Below are 24,775 nucleotides of genomic sequence, written 5' to 3'. Positions count from 1 at the left end.
CTAAGTTCCAGCAGCTGATCATAACCGTTGAGTCAGAAACGGTTTTGCTGAACAGCTTTAAAAATAATATTTTATTTTAACTCTAATCTTAAATTCTTATTTGAAACAGAGACAGAAATAATAATAATAATAAATTTTCAACTCATTTTACGTGAGTCTAAAACTCACATTAACTGGTCTTTTCTTTCTTTAATTCTCTTCTTTTAACAGTGTGTACACCCCTCGTGAATCGTGACTGCTCATTTTTTTTAATCCTGCAACTGTTGAATCATACCATAATTTTTGTCTTCAGTCAGCAAAGTCGTCGGATGCTTTCTTATAAAATCTAACGGCTGAAATTAATTCTTCGAAAATTGATGTAGCTATTAGTAACCGTTGCAGCCGATTGTGTATTTATAGAGCAGTTCAGTGAGCGTGGGCTCTGAAAATTTCGTAGTACTTATTACAGTTTCGCCGATTTCATCTTAGAATTAGAGGATTGCGCTTTTTGTGGGAATTAAAAAATTTATGATGATTCCTACATGAATGTGGCCTCTCATTTCTGGGCAATCGACGGTGAAATTATAATCATCTCGGCAAAATGCAATGGGAAATTAGCAGTGCTGAAAGTTTTGGGCATATGTCAAATCAAGTGATTCTCGCGTCAGTTTGATCTTTTTCTTGTGCTGATCGAATCACTTAAACCCTCAATTCAATTCTCTGAATCCGCAGTTGAATGCTGCCAAATCCACCGCGTTTTGGTTGCTCCGCCGCTGCAAAAACCTCCATCGTTTGAGAATTCGCTTGCGGCTGATTCTGTTATTATCGTTGCCCTTATTTTATTTTCTCGTTTCTCATCCGAGTCATTAGTTTTTTCTCCATTTCTTATCAGCTTTTGCCTTCTCCGTGGCTTTATTGTTCTCTCTCAATCTCGCTCTTTCTTGTTTGCTTCCATTTGTTTGTTCTTTGCCTGTTCTTTACCAATTAAACTCGCTAATCCTTCCAAAATCTCGAGGCCGCCTCCACTTGTGTTTTGGTCAATTGGGTCAAGGCCCAAGCCAGTAAAGAGGGGAAATTCCGGTTGCTCGGTGCAAGTCTACCGCAATGGCAATGTTTATAAGGGTGAGTATGACAATGAAATGTTCTGGGAGTGGTGTGTATTATCTGAGTGGTAGATATGAGGGTGACAGGGGTTGATGGCAAATATGACAGATATAGAGTCGAGACTTGGCTAGAGGGAGCCGATATAAGGGCCAATATAGGCAACGCTTTAGGCATGGTTTTGGGGTTTATAGGTATTATTACGAGGATGTTTATATAGGTGAATGGTCTAATGGGAAGAGTCGTGGATGTGGAGTTCATACTTGTGAGGATGGGAGTCGATATGTTGGCGAATTCAAGTGGGGGGCCAAGCATGGCCTTGGCCATTACCATTTCGGGTAGTTTCTTTTTTTTTTTACCCAACGGATTTAGTTTTATTAATTAATTGGGGTGTCTTGGGTTAATATTTATAAAGTTTTTTTTTTAATGGATTGTGCTATTTGTTGCCAGAATTGAGGATTGGTGACCTTTGTATGTGCATTAGTTTCCATGCTTATTGATATACTTTTCTGGTTTTTACTTCGATTTTGAGGACGTTATTAATGACATTGAATTTAATTAATGAAATGGTACTTGCATAGATGGGAAAAGATGAGGCACTTTATCTGCTAGAATATGGTCAACAAGGCTCATAACGTGAGCCATGTAGTTTTAATTTATGAAATCTGTTCTTTGTATCATTTGATTTCATCACCATGAGTTTACTAGTGATATTGATCATGTGATTATGTTCCATTGGTTTTAAATTAGTGTTCCTACATTAGTACTAGACTGTTACTCGTTATTGGATTCGCTGACAACTGTTGGATGATAATGCAAGCGAGCTTAGGTTTGATCGTAATTGCATTAATCGGTGGCCAAAGGTTATAGTGATCTTGAAGATGTCATTCATAAGGATAATTGGTGTTCATTTTGTTGGTCTGGATACTTTGCTGAATTTTATTAGTTTGCAAGTTAATGGTAGATTGTAGTAATTGTTTGTTCTGGTATTTTTTAATGCATAGGCATATCAATCTTTTTCTTCCCATATTGACATCCAAGTTTTTTACTTAGAAATGGGGACACATATGTTGGAGAATATTTTGAGGACAAGATACATGGATTTGGTGTCTATTGTTTTGCCAATGGGCATCAATATGGAGGAGCCTGGCATCAGAGTAGAAGATAAGGGCTTGGAATATAAACATTCAGAAATGGGGAAACCCAATCTGGTTACTGGCGAAATGGAATTCTTGACATTCCAAGCACACAGAATATGACTCATCTTGTATCACCTATTGCAGTTTACCACTTCAAAGTACTCAATGTAGTGCAGCTATTTGAACCTTTTTAACCAAACTTTTATTTGTGACCACTCAGCAGCCGTTGATGCCTAAAATTTATTACAGCTTTATTGTTTTATTGCAGATGTTTCAATGTTCTTTTTGTAATATGATTAACATATGTTTTCACTTTCAGCATTTTATTGATGTTAGAAAGATGAATGAAATTTAGGATAACAGTCGGAAGTTATTTTTGAGTTTGGTTGTCTGTGAGAAAACCACACTGAGTTACACAAAACTTGTTAATTTCATAATAACTTTCTTCAAGTTAATTTTTGTTAATCGGGGGTTTTTCTTTTCTTATTGCTTTTGTCTCGTAATCAGGAAGCACAGCGAGCAGCAGAAAAAGCTTATGATGTGGCCAAGGTAGATGAGAAGGTTAACAGGGTTGTAGCAGCAGCTAACAGAGTTGTAAATGCAACTAGAGTTGCTGCTTTTAAGACTGTCCAAAAACAAACGCATCATAACAACAGCAAAGATAACATCCCCTTCCTATTGTACGATATATACCTATGTGCGTCTCACATAGTAGTACAATTGTCTTGATAGCTTCAAGACGATGATGACTAATGAGTCATCATCCTCTCTTCTCCACCTTTTTGTATCGAATGGGCTTCAAATTTTAAAAGTCCTTGCATTAATAATATTTGCTTCTCAGATTAAGATGGTGGAAGAGGGTTGTATCAGGTCTATCCTTCTAAGATCATCTATTTTGATGAATTCCCAGACTAACAGGGAATGGAGAGAGAGAATAGAGGCGATGACAATAGCTTGTGTGTTGAGATAATACTTGCCTTTTCTATCTTCTTAAGAGTTTTGTAAAGTTAGATGTAATGTAAGAGCTGGAGCATTAGTAAATGAACTCATTGGTTCATACAATGAAACACGGTCAATGCCTGCCTATATCTTGGGGAGTTAATGGGTTTTAATCCAAAAGGATAATCAACCTATACCTTTGAAGGAATTGATTTCATTTCGCTAAAATACAATAACAAAAGATCCAATTTCAATTGGAGCAAGTTTCTTATGAATCATTACTAATGGCGGAAATCAATTTTCATTGTGGCCTATTTAAAAATTATAGCAATGATATTTAACACCACAATTGTGAAGCAACAGGCCATGAAGTTAACATCACAAAGCTAAAATTCTATTAAAATCTATTTAACAAAGAGATTCAAATTCAAAACTTTTTAAACCAAATATCCAAGCATAAAAATCCATTTAGACAATCCTGCCCTAGGAATTACTCCCATCACAAATAAATGAAAAAAAAAGATAGATTGGCAAAAAAATTAGCTCTCAGTCTGCTCCCTCAGCCTCCAAATGATACTCCTCATGGTCACAACACTAGCAGTACTGGAAGGGACCTTAGGACAGAATTTTGAATAATTTAAATTGAATAATCAAAGTAAAGATGACAACCGATAAGAATCTTATATCAAAGTGTTAAGCACCTCCAGCTTTCACCTTGCCACAGTATTTGCAACTCCAGATTCCTACAACCTTCCTCTTTATAGCATACTACCAACAGCAAGGAATATGTAAACATTTAACACATCCACATTCAAAAGCGAAGAGTCATTGATCCACGAGCATAAAAAGAAACGAAAAAGATAAAGAGCAGGAAAGAGGGGAATGTATTACCTTCCCACAGAATTCACTGTAAGTACTTGCTCTATTGACTGACCTCCCATCTTCTTATTCTGCTTATGCAAACTGGCACCATAATAGGTACGTGGAAAAGAATAATACCTTATAATTCCAAGATCCCCAGGCCACACATGCGAAAACAAAGTAAAACATCAAAGCAGGGTTAACAAAAGGCTAGAGAGAGCACCACAAGGCTTTTCATGATATGGTTCCTATCATAAATTTCTATTTGTATAATACCAGTACCAAGCTTTCTCGAGCAACCACGCGAACAACTCACGATTCATGCTCAAAGCTTGATGAGACATAATATTTCCGCCTGCTACTGATGTAAAGATATCCCAAGGTTAAAAAAAAAATGAAAATCTATGTCTACGTTACCATAACATTTATACTTGAGGACACTAAACAAACCCAAAAAAAAAATAATAATAATAAAACTAGCCTCAATACACACCATACTTTCCAACAATTCATGCCTTCTTGGTCATCTTTCTCTGCAAAACCCGATAGTATGAAACCATGATCAAATGCATGGGCTGGCAAAGTTTTAAAACAACAAAGCAAGACCAAAATCAAAATCATCAGTATTGGAAAGAGAAAAATAGTGATTGAAAAAAGAAATTGGAAGAATTTAAAGCCTTTTGACAGTCAAAAATCTAATGAGGAAACATAACAAATTGGGAGGTGTTACATTAAAGAAAGAAGCATTGCAGCTTGAGAATATGAGATAAGTATTAAATAAACACATCTAAATTCTAAAAGCTCCAACACCAGATTCAAAATCTCGTTGTTATCTTATTATCAAGTTAAAATACTTCGCGAATCTAGTAACAATAATTGGATCGATTGTACTCGACTTCGATTTTCACCCAAACCAACAACATAAATTCATACAAAGAGAATAAATAAAATAAAAAGCATAGAGATAGAAAAGCATACCATTTTGTAGAAGCAGACCAAAAATTCTAAAAATCTCACTGTTGCTGAGAGTAGAGAGATATGATTGGCCGAGCTAAATGCCCTCGTTCGTTCATTATTGTGTTGGTGGTAATTTATATATTCTGCTAATACATGCAAGTTAATTACGAGTTTTAAATCTTTTCAGAAAAAAAATTACGGGTGATTCGATTAGCACAGGAACAGATCGAAGGGACGCGAGATTCATCTCTATCAACACTGACCACTTCACTGATCAGCAAAGTCATCTCTATCAACACTCGTAATCACCAAATAATCCAAATGGCTCCCAAAAGTTCAGGGGATGGAGGTGCAAACTACTTCTTCACATTGCAAATTCTATCATTTGCAATCAATCCAACCTAATTAACACGCATTCCAAATTCCTATTAACGCAAGTGCAATTTGATAGATCCGAATAATTACCCGCAACAGCAAGTACAGGTAACCCCAAGATCAAAAAGCTGTTTACGTAAAAGGTGCTCGTCTCGCCGGCAGATCAGCACTCCCTCAAATTAGGGCATCTGCCCTCTTCACAAAATGTCTCAAGCTTCGACTCGCCCAATTTTTTCTTTCAGCGATGAAGGAATCACCTCCGGGAATCGATTCCTTCATCCATTTGGCCTTTCCCAGGGGCTTCTTTCGATTGTCGCCTTAACTTCATTTTTTAAGTCACACTTCCTTTAACATAACGTGTCACGTGCATTTTCATATGCAAGTAAACTTTTTCTTGACCGACTTCTCCGGTATTCTCTAGCACAAACGTGGCCATCTACGAAGCATTCAGTTACTTTTAGATCGAATGGTTACATTGGATAACGATAAAAAACTTTGGTACTATACAACAGTTGCAATATAATAGAGTCCCATTTTTTTATTACTAATTTACGGTATCAAAAAATTTAGATAGTTTAATTTCGTAAAGCTTAACCAAAATATTTTAAAAAAAAGTAATGTAACAGAAAATAAGCGTGCTTTTTTCAAGATTTTATCTTTCCATTCTATGTAATAAAGAATTGCAATAATACAATCTCAGAACCATGCTTTAGTAATTTTTTTTCTTTTTTTTCTCTTGATATGTGCACCCCACCTCTCCAAACTTCAAATTAAACACATTTATTAGATTTAGGGCTAATTTCACAATCTATAACTTTTAAAATAATTGTTATTAGTTATAACTGTAGAAATAATCAATTGTGAAGAGGATCAGTTAATATTTTATAAAATTTTATATTTAAAAACATTGTGAGTTTTAAAAGTAGTCATATGTGTCTGTTACATTTTACTGTAAAATTACTAAAAGAATGCAAATTACTAAATTAGATATAATGTAAAATAGAATTTATTTACACATTTATAAACATGTGGAAAAAATAATTTTTATTATGTATATATAATAACTAAACTAAACTAAATTTTTGATATTGTTAAATTTTTTGGTCATCTCAATATAATTGATAATAATGATAATCTTTTTAAAGTTAATGATTTTTTTTCTAAATGAATAAAGATAATTTTAAATTTTTATGATAGAAACGAGAATATATATGAAATTATATTAAGTATAAAATTGGTTATCAAAATCATATTTTGAAAAACTAATCCTTTACTGCTTTTTTAAATCTAATGTAGAATGAGGTGATTTTGCCAATAGTGATTTTTTAAAAAATATTTATCAAATATTAAAATTAATTTTTTACTTTTCAAATCACTTTTAAATCTCCCAAAAACAATTGCAAATTGGCCCTTAAATATGTAACTTTTTGCGACTATCTTAATTTTGAGTATATGTCCTTATATTTAACAAAGAAACAAACTTTAAGAATAAAAATCAATCATGGATATATTTAACTAATTTTCACTCAATACAAAGAAGGGATTACAAGGTTTTAGAGAATAAAGAACAAATAGATAGAAAAGTTGAAATCACCAGTTTATATAAACATTTATATGTTATTTCTAAATAATAATAATAATAGACTATTTCGTCAACCTCTTCTGTAAATGTGATGCTATTAACAGACGTATAATCACATGTTACAGTTTCTGAAAAACATATTGATTTAATCAATCTATATTAATTACAATTTCTCACTTGTGTTGTCCATCACTTTATAGGAAAAGTGGTGGTTGTTAGGTTAACAAGTGGGCTTGAGACCGTTCGGTTCATACCTATAATTCAAATCATTTTGTTTTTGTTTTTTCATTTTTCTGAATTTTATTTTTATGGAAGAGTAAGAAGAAAAATTGAAGGATGGAAATGTTTCTCCATCATCATCACCACCAACACCTCCATCACCTCTCCCCATAAGTATAGGACCCGGCAACCATAGGTACTTGTTCTCGCCGCCTCCTTCAAGCCGCACGTTGGCCGGAACATCCCCCTTTTCGCTGAAACACTCCCCACTACTGCCCAAGTGCCATCGGCATTTTCATTGGATAGGAAAGTCCCAGATGGCCAAGTTGATGATAAAACTGAAATGTAAGTTATGCAACCCAACATGAGGGGTGGATTGGGTTTTTAAATTTTATGTGATATAATTCACACAACAATTTAATCTATTGTCTTAATCAAATCAAAACAATAAATTCAATCAAGCACAATATTAAAAGAGTAAGGGAAGAGAAAACAAACACAAGGATTTTTACGTGGTTCGGTCATCTTCGCCTACGTCCACGCCTCCAAGCTCACCCAGCTTGAGAATTTCACTATCCAAGCCTTCCAAGGCTTCAAATGTTTACAATTGACTTCCAAGGTGTCAATGGACCTTTACAACAAGAGATTATATCCCCAATCTCTTCAACCCAAGTGTTTCCCACACTTGTACACTCACAATTTGATGAGAAATAAAAATCACAACAATGAAACTCTCTTTAAGAGTGGATATGCAAATAATAGCTCAACAATGATTCAATTTATGATGATTTACATTTTGGAAGCTCAATATATGTTGTATGATCTTATATTTACTTGCATTAGTTCATAGAATGAAGTTTGAGTTGAGTTTTTATAGTTAAAGGCCTCAAAGTAGCTGTTATAGGCAAATTCCAGCGCGCCCAAGCGGTTAGCCGCTTGATTTATCAGGCTAGCCGCTCAGGAACAGTGATATTACGGTTATTTTTGAATTTTGCTACACTAATATTGTTCACTAAAATTACACGTTGGCTTGAAACTTTCTATAATTATACTACGCCCAAAACGTCATAAAACTTTACAAATAGGTCCAATTTCAGAACTTCTTAAGAATAGTTGTCTTTTTCAAACTTTCTGAAATTATGATATGGCCCCAAAGATATTATTATTTCGCAAAAGATCCTTTTTAACATAATACCCATATTTTTCAAAGTTCTCAAATTCTTTCACTTTAGTCCAAAATATTCATAAATTATAGTATGGCCCAAAACATTTCAAATGTTTATAAAAACGTCCAACTCCGAAATTTAATAATAATACTTATTAAAATCAAAGATTTCAAAACTTAGCATTTTAAGTCCACATTACTCAAATCCACAAAATACTTTACTTTATAAAAATAAAACCTTTTAGTTTATGAAAAGTATTTAATTAAATTATCTCTTGAGCTTCTCAAATGCTAAATCATGCATCAATTAAATCATACCAGTTTTACAAGAATTTATCGCACTAATTTGTCCGTTTTAGCTCTAAATTTTATTCTTGATTTCGCGGTTGTCCGTTGAGTGTCTTGAACTTGATTTTACTTGATTCACACGCATAAATATTATCCTTAAAAAACTAGTGAAAATGTGAAATACAATATCTATTAAATCACTTAATACATATGTTTGTTATCATCAAACTTATATTATATATAGCCCTTTAGGCTAACAAAAATTACTTCATGCCCCAAAGAATTGTAAGTCTTCTGTTATATCTATTCTTCTAGAACATTTTTGGCTTGGCATTAGCAGCATATATACATGATTAATTGATCAATCAAATAAAGGAATAAGTTCAGCACATCTGAACTTGCAAGTTCAAGAGTGACTTTCCAGGCACCATTTGGGTGGTAGTGTTTTTTTTTTTTTTGTTGCCCTTTTTGGTTCTCTTACTCTTAAGGACACCAAATTTTCTTTTGAATTCCAACCCATCTAACAAGTAACAACTAGTGAGAGCCATGAAAATTAATGAAGTAAATTTTTTTCTTTTTCTCATTTCCATACCAACAATAATCTCTTAATAATTTGTGTCTCCATGAAAACACAGGGTAGATTGGCTTTCACAAAGATGCCGCAGTTGCTTTTCCTGGTCTCCTCATATCTTTGCTCAAAGGCAAAAACAAGATTGAGCAGCCACGGCCACAGAGTTCGCCTAGGCTGGAGACCTTTTTCCATCTTCTGTTTCAGACACTCATTTTTGTAACTCAATTTCAGTATCCCATTGTAGTGAATAAACTCTACATTTTAAGTTGTAGCAAAATGCTTGAAACATTCTCACTATTCTTTGTTAAAATTTGCTGTTGAATTGAAAGATGTGTTTATGTGAAACATGCTTTTTTCCTTGGTCATTTCTGAATCCATTATCTGATGCCTCGCAGTTGAAAAGTATGACAAAATTTCAAATTGGATGTATGCATTCATTAATCTTTCATCCATTCACAGATTACTAATTTTCAAATGGAATGTATGACAAAATTTCAGCCGATCATGGTAATGGAATTAATAAGTAAACAGTCGTGAAATTATGCTGTCCACACTAGAAAAATATGCAACTGATTAACCTTCAGTGTCTTACTAAATAGCCAATTTTTCCAACTAAACTTTAGGTTATGTGAGTCTGGTTTTAAAAGAAAAGTATTACACGGCTAAGCCTAACTCACAAGCAAAGAGTATGATGAGGCTTACAATTACAACCCTGTATTACATTACAGTGCATGAATTTTAAGGGTCATTTACGACAAGCAATTATCCAGGTAGAGAAGATATAATTACTGCTCATTTTGTTGTCTCTGAGTTAGATTATGTAAAGAAAGTTTTGGCAGGTGAGAAAATGATAGAAAACAAGAAAGAAAATTTAAAGAGAATTCCAGAAGCTCAGCAAGACTTGTTGATATAATTACTACATGGATTTGACGCCACCGTAATGAACACTGCAACCAAAAGACCCAACTGAGTTCTAACTTGGAACGATAAATGACGATGTGAATAAGCATATGATAATAAGAAGCACTTGGTTGTAGAATCTGTTTTTCACTTTTTCTCAAGGGAATGATAAATTATTAAATAGAAAAGCAAAGAAATGTGGTGATGGGACATACTTTGGTCACTCAACATTTGGGAAGCGTAACTCCTTTGGGGATTGCTACCAGCTAATCCAAACTGCATCATAGATTCAGACAAGGGAACGAACATCAATTTCTTACCAAGATCTTCGATCCTCGTGTATCATCCAGAGGAGAAAAAAAGGGTATTTGGTGAGGGGAGGGGACTCGGAATGGGGCGAGGCTTTGCGAGGGGCTTCGGTGTGCCCCGCGGAGAGTCGCTCGCGCAGCAGCGCCCGAAGGTCGGGGTAGTGCACGTGTAGAAGATTACAAAAGCAGGGATCAGGGATAGAAAAACACATTTTAAAGAGAGAATGTGGAATAACTCACCTGCATCCGTGGAAGAAGAGATTGGGACGACACTGTACGTGACATATTGGGAATCTAAAAGAACACATGCAGTGAGAATAAGTAATGAAAGGAATATATAATCACCAGAAAGATTATTGAAAGAAACACAACTTAAAAGGAACAAGTATTGATAATGATAACTAAATTTTACGTTACTAAAATGAGTCAATTAACTTTCAACAATTTTATTAACATTATTTGGTCCATTAAGTTTAAATCTGAACTCCTTTAATTTAATTCAAATTCAACCGTGTAGGATTGGGTATTTTGAAATACCCATCGCACACTAACAACAATTTCTGGTGAAGCTCAATCGCACAGACATTTCATCGAACATCTAGGCATTTCAATCAAATCGCTTCTTTTAACTATTTGTGACATCCTGTATACCATCCGTAAACATTCCAATGCCTAATGTGAAATGGATTCGGAACCACAATCTTTTATATGACGCCACAAATGTTCAGCTTTTGCCTCACTCTCCTTAGAAGCCCGAAGACTTAAGCCTTACAGATACAGAGTTGGAGCAGTAAAATTCAAATCCTCAAGAATTGAATGAAAAATCCACTTGATTGAGCAAAGTGAAGCAGTAAAGGGCAGATGAAAATTGACACATTTGATCCTACCGACTTGTTATTTCTCTCTCTTCTATATTAGGCTGTTTTTCTTTATAATATTTTTCCGGATAAAGTAGTAAAAGTAGAAAATTACAAAGCTGAGTCCTTCAATGCTTTTGAGGCTTTCACTTCATCTTGCTAGAATGCTGGGCAGCTAGTAGAAGCATCTCAACTTCTGCTTCATTGTCAAGACTTTGGTGCATATTTTCTCTTGTGGTTTACTGATTTCAATTAATTAATTATTAGGAACGTAAATTTAACTTTCTAAAATGGACAAACTCTTCTACGAACTTTCAATGTTCAGTTGGAACAATAAGATATTCACTTAGTTAGCAACCAAACAGTGCAGAGCATATACAAGGGGAAGAAATTTTACAGGGAATCTGATGTCCCATTTGAAGTGCATATTAATGGAGTTCTTTAACTTCAATTTTCTTCTTTTAGGTCTTATCTAAAACATAGCTAACATATCATTTCAGGGGAGTTGAATTCGAACACTTTACAATGCTGTGAACTTTAAAATATTTTTTTTGGTGCACTCGTAAATGTTGTGAAACAGTAATTATTGAAATTAACGGCGAACTTCATAGTGCTTACATCCAACTCAAGTGTGCCCAAGCAAGAGTCTATTAGCCCAATACACATTAGACTCGGCCCAGTCCTCATATTATCAAACCACTCAATTTTATCCAAATCTCATATGAAGCGTCATGAATGATGAAAATAAGACAAAAATTTTGGGTTTGTTACAAAACCAGAAACGGATGTTGACAAAAAGATCCATATCTCATTGTATACATAGCCTTAGAACTTGTTCTTTGGCTCATTCAGTTTCTTTACAGCCCCTTGATAACATTGTATCTTGTATTCTCATCAAATAGTGAAAACTCTCTTTGACTTTCACAGTGGATATAAGGTTGTTTGCGGCCGAACCACTTTAATCCTTTATGTTGATTCTGTGATTCTTATTGCTTCTTTGTGTTTAAATCTTATTAGTTGTATTGATCATATTTAAGATATATCGATTAGGTAATTAGGTTTTTAATTTGAGGATCTAAAGCTCAAGATTAGATCTTAGAAGAGACCTGAATCAATAGCTTGTCGGTTCAAACTCAACGTATATGAAAAAATATATTATATTTTTATTAAAATTATTATTAAAAATTATATTTATCATATATTATTAACTTTTATTTTATAATTATAATTTTTTAATATAATTATATCTTAAAAATTACAACACCTTATACTAAATACTATATTAAACTATAAGTACTATTTATAAACAAAAATAATGGTCACATTCAAGCAAATGTGACCTTTGGACGATAGCAGCAACTTCTGCAACCTAGCCTTGTCCCAACTTCTGAAGTGATAGCAGTAACATACAGCTCAGCATAGATGATTGAAGTCCTGCACTTTCATTAGAAGATTGGAGAAGATGATTTGATAGCAAGATGATTTCTGTTTTTGTTTGAATAAAAAAGAAACCAAAAAGAAAATCTTTAATTATTTCACAAAACGCAGTTGTGATTATCGTCCACAATTCCCTTATCTCAAACATGCTTTTCCGCATGAGTTTTGCTATTTGCCCGGGTCAAACCCCGAAACGACAGCATAGGTCGTCGCTTTCGGCTCTTATTTTTTTTTGTTTTGATTCGTTTTAAAACGACAACGTTCTGCTTATATTTTTTTTCTTTGTTCTGATTTCTTCCTTCTCTTCATTTAACCCAACTACAGACCCATTGCTTCATTCTCTTCTCTTCGTTCTCTTCATCAACCGACAACCACGTTTGTTTGCAAATCCAACTGCAAATCCTTCAGAACCCAGTTGCCCCTTCGTTTGCCCCGTTCCATTTTCCTTCATCGAACTGAAATACAGGATGCCTGCATAGTCTCCTCGTTCTCTTCTCTTCTATAATCAATCCAGATTGGGTTGTCTTATAAAAAAAACTGATATAGTTTTGGCAATTAGGGGGTTTAACCTAGCAAAAGAAGGTGATTATGCAGTTTTGCTTGATAACAAACTTGGGCAGACAAAGTTTGATGGTGGATATGTTCACAATGGGTCATTGAAGGCTGCAAGGTGGGTTTTTGATGCCGAGTGTGAATTTTTAAGGGGCTTGGTTGACAGGAACCCAAATTATACTTTGACATTTGCTGGGCATTCATTGGGGGCAGGGGTGGTGGCATTGTTGGTGTTGATTGTGGTTCAGAATCTGGACAAGTTGGGGAACATTGAGAGGAACAAATCAGATGCTTTGCAAGTGCACCCACTAAGTGTATGTCACTGAATTTGGCAGTGATATATGAATGGATTGTGAATGGCTGTGAGAGGAAGGAGAAAACGGAAGAGAAAGAGAAAGTAATGGTTTTGCCTTAGCCAAAACAGCGTCATTTAAGGAGAATGAAAGAGGAAAAAAAAAAAAAAAGGATGAAACGACGTCGTTTGGATGAGTTTTGGGGTTTGACCCGGGGTAAGTAGCATTTTCCTTTCCGCATATAACAAGTCAAAGTTTAGCTAAGGCCTGCTATATAAATTTTCTACAAGCAGTCAATGAGAAAATTGTCTTATTCTTAAGTCTTGACTGCTATTCAGATCATTTTAAATTTAGTGTGTTGACTAATATTATACATCTTAATTTTTTTTCTAAAAATTTATTTCATATAATCTAATATTTATTAATTAAATAATAAAATAATTTATTTAAATCTTATACTAAATTATCAATCACTCAGACACATCATGTATTATTTTATTTAAAATAAAAATTTAAGATATTTGTCGTTATTAAAAAATAATTTTCTTTCTCTAAAATTATTTCACAAAGGTAATATAATAATTTGTGATCATGCACACAGTGATAGGGCAGTTATTGAAGCTGAAATAATATTTGTCTACTGCCCATCTGAAATCTATTACCAATAAAAAGGAACATAAAAAGCTTCAACTATTATTTCTTTTCATGTAGGGCCAGCCAAACAACACCCTCCAGTTAAATTAATATTTAAGATTATCCTATCAATTATAATTATAACAAATTAAATTAATATTTATTAAGCTTAAGTTAATATTTATTAAGCTTTCAGCATCTGAGTTACCACTCTGTAAATACGCCAGCATTTAAGCGACAAATAAATTTTGTCAACGAATATGAAAGCTACGTTCAAGCCAAATGTGACCGTTGGACATACAGCTCAGTATGAATAATTGAAGTCCCGTTGATTTGATAGCAAGACCGATGAACGCCGACAAAAGGAACAAAAAAAATCTTTAGTTATTACATATTATATTATTAAAAATAAAATTTGATTAGAAAGAACGAATAATTTTCTTTTGCTAAAGTTATTTCACAAAAATAATGAAGAAATTTGTGATCATGCATGCAGTGATAGGAGGACAATTATTGAAGCAGAAATAATATTTATCTGTTATCCATCGGAAATCTATTACTAATTTTTTTTTTATAAAAAAAGTACCCTATGTCTTTTTAATTGTTATTATGGGTAATTTGTAAAAACCTCCCTTGAGGTTTGTCTTTACTATACTGAGAGAGAATTTATGTATATATTAACATACAGCACCCCTGACCGTATATGAGCGTTAGAGTGCCGTTTGGTTATTAAGGGCAATAACGTCATTGCAAAAATAAAGCGGCTGACTGCAGAAAGAACGCAATAGCTTTTGCTTCCTCTCCCTATCTTCGTTCTTATTCTTTCTCTCTCTCAAAAGAATTTGGAGGCAGAAAAGGAAAAAAAAATTCTTCTTTTCTTTCTCTTTTCCCCCCTTCCTCTCCACCCATTTCGTTCTTTTATCAGTAAAGCTGAAAAACAAAGGCCACTATTCCTGCATCACCACCACTTTGTCGTATTGCTTTGCTAGTCAACAAAATTTCTAACCCTATGTTAGAAAATAACACCAATATTAATGCTTCTTCTTCTTCTTATTATCTTTTCACCTCTTCAGAAAAATGGTGCACTAGTTATTCATAACAAAAGAGAAAGAAAACCAGCAGGCACCCCATGTAGCTTTCTTTTTCAATTTTCTTTTGTATATGGGTTCAATTTTTTTAAGGCGAATTGCAAGTCTTAATTTTTTTTTTCCGTTTTTTGTTTGATACGCACACACGCATAGATCCAGATGAGAGGTGGTTTTTATATGCTGTTCAATCTGATTATAAAGCACATCTCAAAAATTGTGGTACTAGAGGCCATTCTTCTGACTGTGGCCGAGTGTTTTCCGGGTTCTTCTCTTTCTCCTAAATTTACTTCCTTTTTTTTTCTTTCAACAAAAATGAGATTCTTTGCTCCTTCAAGTGGGACTTCGGGGGCAAATTACCTCCACAAATTGACCCACGGGCCATGGTTACTAGATTTGGAGGGGAGAGAGAGTGACCTACGGCTGCTGGAATTGGGGGGGGGGGGAGAGAGTGAACCGTGCGTTTTGTGCTAGATTTGGAGGTCCAAGGGGAGAAAGAGAGTGTGACCCGTGACCCACAACTATTAGATTTAGAGGGGAAAGAGAGTGAGAGCTGTCGACGGAGCGTGGTGAGGAAGAATGGGAGATTGGTCGCTTGGTGAGATTAGTGGCATGAGCCGTGAGGGAGAGTGAGAGAGGGTGTGCTGTGAACGCTGCGTGTGTGTTGCAAACGGTGTTGCACAGTTCTTTCAATCAAACCCTATAAGATCCTAACAAAATCATGCCAAAATCTTGATTCACCAGGCATTTTAATTAAGTTAAAAACTTCGGTTTTGTTATCTTCTGCAATGCAAGAAGCATCGTCAAGTCTGCAACTCCACGTTGCTGCAAGTATTGTTAGTTATTGAACTGTGCAGTGAAGGGCATTATTGCACTTTCGGTAACAGAACAAACAGCAGTCTATCACTGATACACGGTTAGGGGTGCTATATGTCAATATATGCATACATTCTCTCCAAGTGGAACAAGGGCAAACCTCAGGGGAGGTTTCCATAAATTACCCTTATTATTATTTTTCAATGGAGAACTAGCCAAATATCAGTCTCTTGTTAAACTCTACTCTCTTTTGTATCGAAAAGTGAAAAATGTGTTTAATATTTTGTTTGTAAATATAAAGATAAATTAAATTGAACCAGAACAAAGCCTTTCACTGGAACCCCGAACCCATTATATAAAAGATAAAAATAATATGTAGATATGGGTTCACCTACGTTGTAACGGTTGTATCATACCTCCACTTTTGTTTTTTGTGATTTAACTAATGTTAAATTTCTCTGAGCACATTATACTCCATTTTTATTCATAATTTATCAAGAAACATTATAGTATTTTACACTCACATACACTGACAAAATTCTATTGAGTCGCCTTACACTCTTTTTATTTATTATTTTTTTTATAAATATTAAAGTATTTATTTGTTTACATCCAACATGTATTAATCAACAGAAAACACTAATATAAACAAAAGACAACAATACCCTTAAATTTATCTTTCCTCTCACTTTCGTCTCCATCGTCATCACCCCTCACCTTCATCTTCCTCCATCATTATCATCTTCTTCTACATCTTCCCATATTTTAAGAAGAAGAAGATATTATTTTACTTTTAGAATTAAAATCGTCAAAACCCATAAAAAAAAAAGAATAATAAGATACTATTATGCTTTTGGATCCAAAATCAACAAAATCGCTAAAAAGAAAAAAGAAGATACTATTATATATTTTGATCCAAAATCGACAAAATCCCAAAAAAAAAAAATGATCTTGAGGTTCAAACTAACATCAATAAACCAATTTCATGCTTCTTAACATAAATTATTTCCAGCATCAAAAAAGCCACACTACCAAAGACCTAGCTTTATTCCAAAGTCTACCCATCAAATTCCACTTATCCAATCTCTTTCTCCCTACTTCGACAACAGTGGACTTTGTTTGCTGAATCTGTTGCTGAAAGGAAAATTTGTTGCTGAAAGGTGAATTTGTTGCTGAAGTTGTTACCCTTCCGTTGTTGCCGTGGCTTTTCATGAGCACAAAAATACCTGAACTCTACACCTCATCAATTTTCTTCAACATTTGTTAGGAAGGATAATTTTGACCATCTAAGATTTATAAACAAATTGTAAATGAAAGGAGAATAAGGTGCTGAAGTAAATTTGACAGTAGTTAAATCATAAAAGACAAAAGTTGGGGTACGTATAACTATTGCAACAGAGGCGGATCCGATATATATACCTAATTGCATTTTGTCATTTTACTTTTGGTTTGTTTTCCATTATTTTAATATTTTTATTATTTTAATTTTTAAATAAAAAACAAAAGACAAAGGGACCTACAGACACGACAGCAGGCCGGCTGTCTCGTCCCTTTGTCGTCCGTTTGCTTATTTAGCGGCACTCTTTGTGAGTTGTGATTCCAAAAGTTTTATCGAATTCCACTCCTCCTCCGTGAGAAAATGGCTGCTTCGCAACAAGCTTCTTCTATCAATGCTCAAAGGTAATCGCTGGGAACCTCTCAAGTTTCTTTTACATATATATAAGTGTTGCTCACAAAAATATGAAATTGTTTTGATATAAATTTAAACGAAGTAAGTAAATTTTATCTCATGATAAGAGATTTTAATTAATTTGACTATTTTGGTTCAAAAAAAAAAAAAAGGAAGAAGGCTATTTGGTATAAATATAAGATCAGATGCTTCATATACATTAATTTTTTCTTCTTTTAGATGATTGATGATCTTTAATTGACTGTTATTTACTTGATATAAGAGGATGGAAAATTTTCCAATTAATGTTCAAGGGTGTGTACTCCATGTAATTACGATGAGCATGATAGTGGCAGGCCTACAGCTGGGCTACACCAGGCTGCAATCGGTTTTGATCAGGAAACAAATCATTTATACCCCTTATGTTTTCATTAGTTTTATATAATAATAAAAATTTTATTTTATTTTCATATATGTCCAGCTCAATTGCCCTTATGTTTTTCATCAATTGTATATTATTGTAGAGTTTTTATTTTATTTTCAAATATGTTCTCAATTAATTATATTTTTTCCTATTGAAATTAGTGACTTATTTTATAAAATGATTAAATTATATATTTATTGGATAGATTTAAAACATGAAGGGGCTAAAATGTTATTACTGCTTTAGTTTATTTTAAGACAAATCTAATTGAAAAAAAAGTATATCAATCTAATATAAAAATGTTGCTGGTATTAAAATTACTTACAAAAACAACATCTAATAGAAATTATCAACATTATCATAAATTGTCTATGTAAATTTTGAGATTTCATTTAGTAGTTACAATAACTAAGAAGACAAGTTAGAAAATAAATTTTGAGTACTTTGAGGAGTAGAAAATAAATTTTGAGTACTTTAAGGAGTTTTTGATAAAAGAATTATCGGCATCTGATTCTTCAAAGAGAGTCAGACCAACTAACAAATACGTTTGTATTGAATGTTTAGTTTATTATTTAATCTTTGACTAACAATACTTATAATTTAAAACGATGAATAAATTTTAGTTATTTAATTTATTTAAGCTTGGTAATCAAGTATATGACTTGAAACATTAAAGTTCTACTTGTGAGTTTTAATTGATTGTAATTACATGTAGGGTGAGGATAGTTAAACCCACAAAAACGTTCACTAAACCCATCTTTTAATGAAATTTTTATTACTAAGTTATCCCAAAAATAAATTACAATTGTAGAATAGATAATATGGTTAAATTAAAAAAAAAACACTATTTCCATCTTGATCTCCTTTGTATTGTTCTCTCTCTTTGTTCAATGGGAATTGATTGATCATAGTGATTGGTATTGAATTAATTGGAATCACAGAGGATAATTACTTGAGAGATATTCTTTGTCAATGAGAGATTGAAAGTACAGGAGGAATGAAATTTGTTTGCTTGCTTGATCTGACCTAACTTCTAAGTTTTTTTTTTTTTTAAAGTAAGGGGGTGGGCAAAGCCCAAATATATATATTTTTATTTTTCCTCCTTACTACCCCTACGACGCGAACCCAGGTGTCAACTGCTACAAGCTTGATGCTATTACCAACCCGACCACGGCCTTGGAGGTGGCCTAGTTTCTAAGTTTAAAGATGGTAGAATTTGAATTTTGTTTCCCACATGCTACTAGAATTAAGATCGAAGGAAGTTGGATTTAGTTAATAAGTTCTTCCTAACCCAATTTCTTATAACTTGGTTTGTTTTTTAGCCAAGATTTCTATATTCGGTGTGATAATATAATGCAAATAAATAGTGGAGAAAGATTTTTTTTTCTTGGTGTGATTTATGATTTGTTATTTGGTATAATTTATGAAAATACGTTCAAAGGTTAATGGGACAAAAATCAAACGATGGAAAAAATGAATATGAGAGTGAAACCTTAGCATTTGTAATGGTGCAGAAAGATCAATAAATAATTACAGAGATAAAGAAAGGACGAAGAAGCCTTGAAAAAAAAAATTGCATAAAATATAATAGTTTTGTTCAATGAGAGTATAATAGGTACTAAGATGAGTTTGTTAAGTAAAGCATAAAATTTCAAATTTTGATAATGGGTTTGTTAAGTAATTGGGTTTAATGAGTATTTTAGTGGGTTGAAATAGCTCCACTCTTACATGTATTGATATAATTTAGCTTAAATTTCTTAATTGATTTATTAATTTTCATATAATTACATGTTATTATAAGTTGTAACGACGGATTTCATAATTAAAAAATAGTGTTTTAGCCCCGAGGGTAGATGTTTGGAAAGGATTGTACCTGTGTCGAGGAATTTTCACTTCTTTTTTTTTCCCCCTCTTTAGTTAACATGAGTAAGTCTTCATTTTATATTATCTTTGCACAGAGAGTCAACAGTGGATCATAAACTGTTCAGAGCATTGAGACATGGGTATACAGATAAAGTCAGGGAATTCGCACGTCTAAATGGAAATCGCATTTTGGGCACGAGTCAGAATGGTGACACGGCACTTCATATAGCTGCAAGATTCGGACACGAGATTTTAGTAATGGAAATACTCAAGCATCAGTCTGATCTCGTAAGTGTGCCGAACCATAAATCCGAAACTCCAATGCATGTTGCGGCGAGGGCCGGTAACTTTGGCGCTGCTCAAATTTTCATGAGGCCTCACGGTAATGGTAATAATACTGGGACGTTTGATGACATTTTGAGAAAGCGGGACGAAGAAGGTAACACACCGCTGCATAATGCTGTTAGAAAATGCGACGGCAAGATGGCATTCACGATGATAAAAAAGGATCCTGAACCAATACGTTATAATAACAAAGCTAAGCAGTCTCCACTCTCCTTGGCCATTGATGCATGATTAACTCATATCGCGTGCTGTATGATAAAGGAAAATTCGTCCGCTCTTGATCACAGAGGACCCAATAACCTGACTCTTCTTCACAGTGCCATCATAAAGTCACAGTTTGGTGAGTCTTTACACGATCTTTGTTTTTTAAATATTCATTTATAGTTAAGATTCTAAACAACGGGCCTGCAATTGCTAATGTTTAAATTTACTTTTTAGGCCCTTCACTCTTCTAGTACTTGAACCTGGATGGCAGCCAAATAAAATTATTTGAAAACCTTTCGGTTAGTCCTCTCGCCCATAGGGGTGAAAACGTAGGGTCTGAACTTTATACCACAAAAATGTACTTTTTTTAACGGATTTCTCAAGATTAATCTCGTGGCCACCTGGCTTGCTATATGCAAAGATGATAAGGATAAATTCGTACATTTTATTTTCAGTGAAAGGTGACTCATTTGCAATAATCTCAAGCATTCTTGTACCTCGTCATCAAAAAGCTCCATTGAGGTTCTCTAAGAAGAATCCAAGTTGCTGCAGGATTCGAATTCTATCATCCCCGCCAAAATACTCTCTTTGTTGCATTTCATCGAACATCTAGTCATTTCCAACAAACACGTGAATGATTTGCTAAAGTTTTGTGGGTGTCAAATTTGTTATAATTTGATACTATTTGTTGATGAATATACCTTAACTATTAGAAATTTAATGATAAAATAAATAACATTATTCTAAACCTCTCGTTTTGAAATTTAAATTCAGTTGTAATGGCCAAGATACTGGAGGCGAAAAGGGATCTCATCAATGTACGAGATGAGCGTAACAGGAATCCACTTCGCTATGCGGCTGCCTTAGGTCATTTTAAAATTGCATGTCGATTATCAGACGAAGATGATAGCCTTGTATATCAACATGACTGTAATGGGCAAAGTCCTCTTCACCTAGCCTCCCAGAATGGACAGCTATCTATCTTGGAAAACCTTCTCCATTCTTACCCCGATTCCATCGAGTTTATTGATAATAAAAACCGCAACATCCTCCATCTTGCTGCACAAAATGGACATGCAGATGTTGTTGTTTTTATTTTGAAGCAGCCTGAGGTTGAAGATCTGATCAACTCATCTGATGTTGATGGGAATACCCCTTTGCATCTGGCTGCCATTAACAATCATTTCAACATTATTTTAGTTCTTGCGAGAAATATGAGTGTGAATATAAGGGCAACCAACAAGAAAGAGGAGACTCCTCTTGCAATAGTTCAGTTATCTAACGATCCTGGGGAAATGTCAAAGGTATGTGAATATTCCATGTGATCTCCAAATGTAAATATAAAAGACACTGATTCCTGATTCTATTCCACTTCTTAGAAATACATACATACATACAGACATACATACATACATATATATAGTCATATTTAGGTGCGGACATTTGTAGTTTATTTGTGCGGATACATCTCTTTATGTTTATGTAAAGCCCTGAATTACCCTTTACATCGATATAAACCCTCTATTGAGTGCATAGGTTTGTTGTTTTTACATTATGACCCGAAAAACCAAAATCCTGGCAATTGAGGTTGGCCTGTAACTACTATACTACTGAAATCATCCTTTCGATGTTGCTTGATAATCTTTGTGACAGTTTCTTATAAGCTATTGGGTCACATATATACGTATACTTTGTACTTCGTGCAGTTATTTGCTATAAAAGCACTAGAGATGGCCTATGCAAGGCCATCTCCAGACCAAAATGACATCTTAGAAGGGCACGGGAGCTCAACCAGTGGAAACGGAACAACAACGTCTGTTGAATCCAAATTAATTACCAAGACCAATTTGGAACCCCCAAGACCCACTCAAAGAAACTTGATCTAGTTCTGGAATTAATCTCTCAAGAAGTTTTGTCAAGAACCAAGAATACCTACTGAAATTAATCACACAATCAAAGAAAAACAGATCACACACTTTGCACCAGGATTATAGTGGTTCGGCCAATTTCTGGCCTACATTCACTGTGGAAAATGCAGCAACCCTTTTACTGATTTCAGAGAACAAGTTACACATATGAAGAATGAATACAACTCAATAGAATACCATTAGTAATAGAGCCTAGGACCTTTTATAGTCCTTTCAGAACCAAGTGAAAGAACCCCCAGAGGTCAGCTCACGTTTCTGTATTTCCAGCCAAGATGATGAATCAGCTGTCTCCCGCGTGATCTAACCGAATTAACCAATTCTTGAATCTGCTCTGGGACACTTGTCAGAGGCTCATGCAATCTGCTAACTAAAACGCAGATGTGGCTGCCATTTGAGTTAGTGAATCATGTGACGAGTCACGTGCATTACTAACACATCCAGCCGACATAGCGTTTAATCCATTCAGCTTCTCTGAACTCTAATTCAAACGACAAGTCATTATGCTTCATGACAGATAATCGACATGTCATACAAATCCCCAGGTTCAGTTTTGAGCTTCACAACTCCAACATTCTCCACCTTGAACTCAAATCAGTTACTCCTCAGTTCCTGCTTCCCACTTTATCCCTGCAGTTTTATAGCCTGCATATTCCAGCTGAGTTCATACAGAACTCTAGCTTAGCAACTGGTACACCCTTTGTCAACATATCAGCAAGGTTATTATCAGTGTGAACCTTTATCAGCTTCACCACTCCTTTAGACACCTCCAGCCTGACAAAGTGAAGTTTAATGTCAATGTGCTTTGTCTTTTCGTGATGCACCTGGTTCTTGCTTAGGCAAATAGCACTTTGACTGTCACAGTGAACAACCACCTGTCTTTGTTCAAATCCTAATTCTGTAACCATTCCTCTGAGCCATATTGCCTCTTTAAAGGCTTCTGCAACTGCAGTGTACTCAGCTTCTGTTGTTGACAGAGCAACAACACTTTGAAGTGAAGCTTTCCAGTTTATGGTGCAGCCACTGAGTGTGAACAAATAGCCTGTCAGAGACCTCCTTTTATCTAGATCCCCTGCATAGTCAGCATCCACATACCCTTCAACATCAACTTCTGTACCTCTTTTTGTACCATAGATGAGGCCATAATTTGCAGTCCCATTGAGATATCTTAAGATCCATTTAACAGCTCTCCAGTGCTCCTTTCCAGGATTAGCCATATACCTGGAAACTACACTTACTGCATGGGAGATATCTGGCCTTGTTAAGACCATGGCATACATCAAGCATCCCACAACACTTGAATATGGAGTTTTGCTCATCTCAGCTTTTTCATCTTCAGTTCTTGGACACTGATTACAAGACAACCTGAAATGAGCAGCTAGAGGAGTTTGAACTGGTTTTGAATCCACCATTTCAAATCTCTCAAGTACTTTCTTTATATAGCAGTGCTGTGATAGTTTTAATATCCCCTTCTTGCTATCTCTCAGCAGCTCTACTCCAAGAATCTTCTTGGCTGCTCCAAAGTCTTTCATCTCAAAGGTATTCCTTAACTGCTTCTTCAGTTTATCTATCTGATCCATGTGGTTACATGCTATAAGCATGTCATCAACATATAGCAACAGATAGATCTTACCCCCATCCTTCAAATCTTTGTGGTATACACAGCAATCATAAGAGCATCTTTGAAAGCTATTCTCAGCCATGAACTTATCAAATCTCAAATACCATTGTCTCGGGGATTGCTTTAATCCATATAGAGACTTTCTCAAATGACACACATAGTCAGCTTTAGCTGAATCTTCATAACTCTTGGTGTTGCCATTACAATCATTTCTTCCAATTCCCCATGAAGGAATGCAGTCTTGACATCCATCTGTTCCAGGTGCATGTCATTTACTGCAACCAGTGCTAATAAGATCCTTAAGGAAGAGTGTCTTACCACTGGGGAAAAAACCTCATTGAAATCAATTCCCTCTTTTTGTGTGAAGCCTTTGGCAACCAGCCTGGCTTTGTATCTGAGTGGTTCAACTCCTGGTATACCTTCTTTGATCTTATAAATCCACTTGCAGCCAACTACTTTCTTCTTTGCTGGTTTTGGAATCAGATCCCAGGTGTGATTCTTGATCAGTGATCTCATTTCTTCATTCATAGCTGCAATCCACTTCTTTGAGTCCTTACTACTGACAGCTTCAATGTAAGACTTTGGTTCATCTTCTTCTATTTCCTGTGCTGCTGATAGTGGAAATGCAATCAAGTCTGCATATGCATACCTCTTAGGTGGCTTTGTT

General features: G+C 34.6%; 2 protein-coding genes, 1 long non-coding RNA gene and 1 pseudogene across 11 annotated transcripts; 3 read left to right on the top strand and 1 right to left on the bottom strand.

Annotated features, from left to right (window-relative positions):
• Positions 1 to 635: 635 nt before the first annotated feature.
• Positions 636 to 2,592, top strand: LOC102620941 (uncharacterized; annotated as a pseudogene).
• A 958-nt stretch (positions 2,593 to 3,550) lies between these two features.
• LOC112497303 (uncharacterized) lies at positions 3,551 to 5,699 on the bottom strand. Of its 6 annotated transcripts, none has more exons than XR_008056727.1 (3): positions 4,513 to 5,699; positions 4,050 to 4,380; positions 3,551 to 3,926 (listed from the first exon to the last, which is right to left on the bottom strand). It is a non-coding gene; the product is annotated as an uncharacterized LOC112497303 (long non-coding RNA). The 6 variants fall into 6 exon arrangements; XR_008056728.1 differs by having other exon boundaries at positions 4,050 to 4,377; XR_008056723.1 differs by having other exon boundaries at positions 4,050 to 4,594; positions 4,998 to 5,699.
• An 11,803-nt stretch (positions 5,700 to 17,502) lies between these two features.
• On the top strand, positions 17,503 to 21,469 carry LOC102623279 (ankyrin repeat-containing protein At5g02620-like). Of its 4 annotated transcripts, none has more exons than XR_008056384.1 (3): positions 17,503 to 17,737; positions 20,109 to 20,698; positions 21,337 to 21,469. XR_008056384.1 is itself a non-coding variant. In XM_052444019.1 (2 exons), exons 1-2 carry the CDS (start codon positions 17,697 to 17,699, stop codon positions 20,587 to 20,589), a joined length of 522 nt encoding a protein of 173 aa, XP_052299979.1. In that variant the 5' UTR covers positions 17,503 to 17,696; the 3' UTR covers positions 20,590 to 20,865. The 4 variants fall into 4 exon arrangements, 1 of the variants encoding a protein (XP_052299979.1); XR_008056383.1 differs by lacking the exon at positions 21,337 to 21,469 and adding an exon at positions 21,018 to 21,268; XR_008056382.1 differs by lacking the exon at positions 21,337 to 21,469 and adding an exon at positions 20,797 to 20,865.
• LOC127898668 (ankyrin repeat-containing protein At5g02620-like) lies at positions 21,342 to 22,448 on the top strand. The gene is made up of 2 exons (XM_052431336.1): positions 21,342 to 21,866; positions 22,269 to 22,448. Exons 1-2 carry the CDS (start codon positions 21,342 to 21,344, stop codon positions 22,446 to 22,448), a joined length of 705 nt encoding a protein of 234 aa, XP_052287296.1.
• Positions 22,449 to 24,775: the final 2,327 nt, after the last annotated feature.

Source organism: Citrus sinensis, chromosome 7 (assembly GCF_022201045.2).
Source record: "Citrus sinensis cultivar Valencia sweet orange chromosome 7, DVS_A1.0, whole genome shotgun sequence".
NCBI lineage: Eukaryota > Viridiplantae > Streptophyta > Magnoliopsida > Sapindales > Rutaceae > Citrus > Citrus sinensis.
Note: the sequence above shows the minus strand (reverse complement) of the source record. Positions and strands in the feature narration are given on the sequence as shown.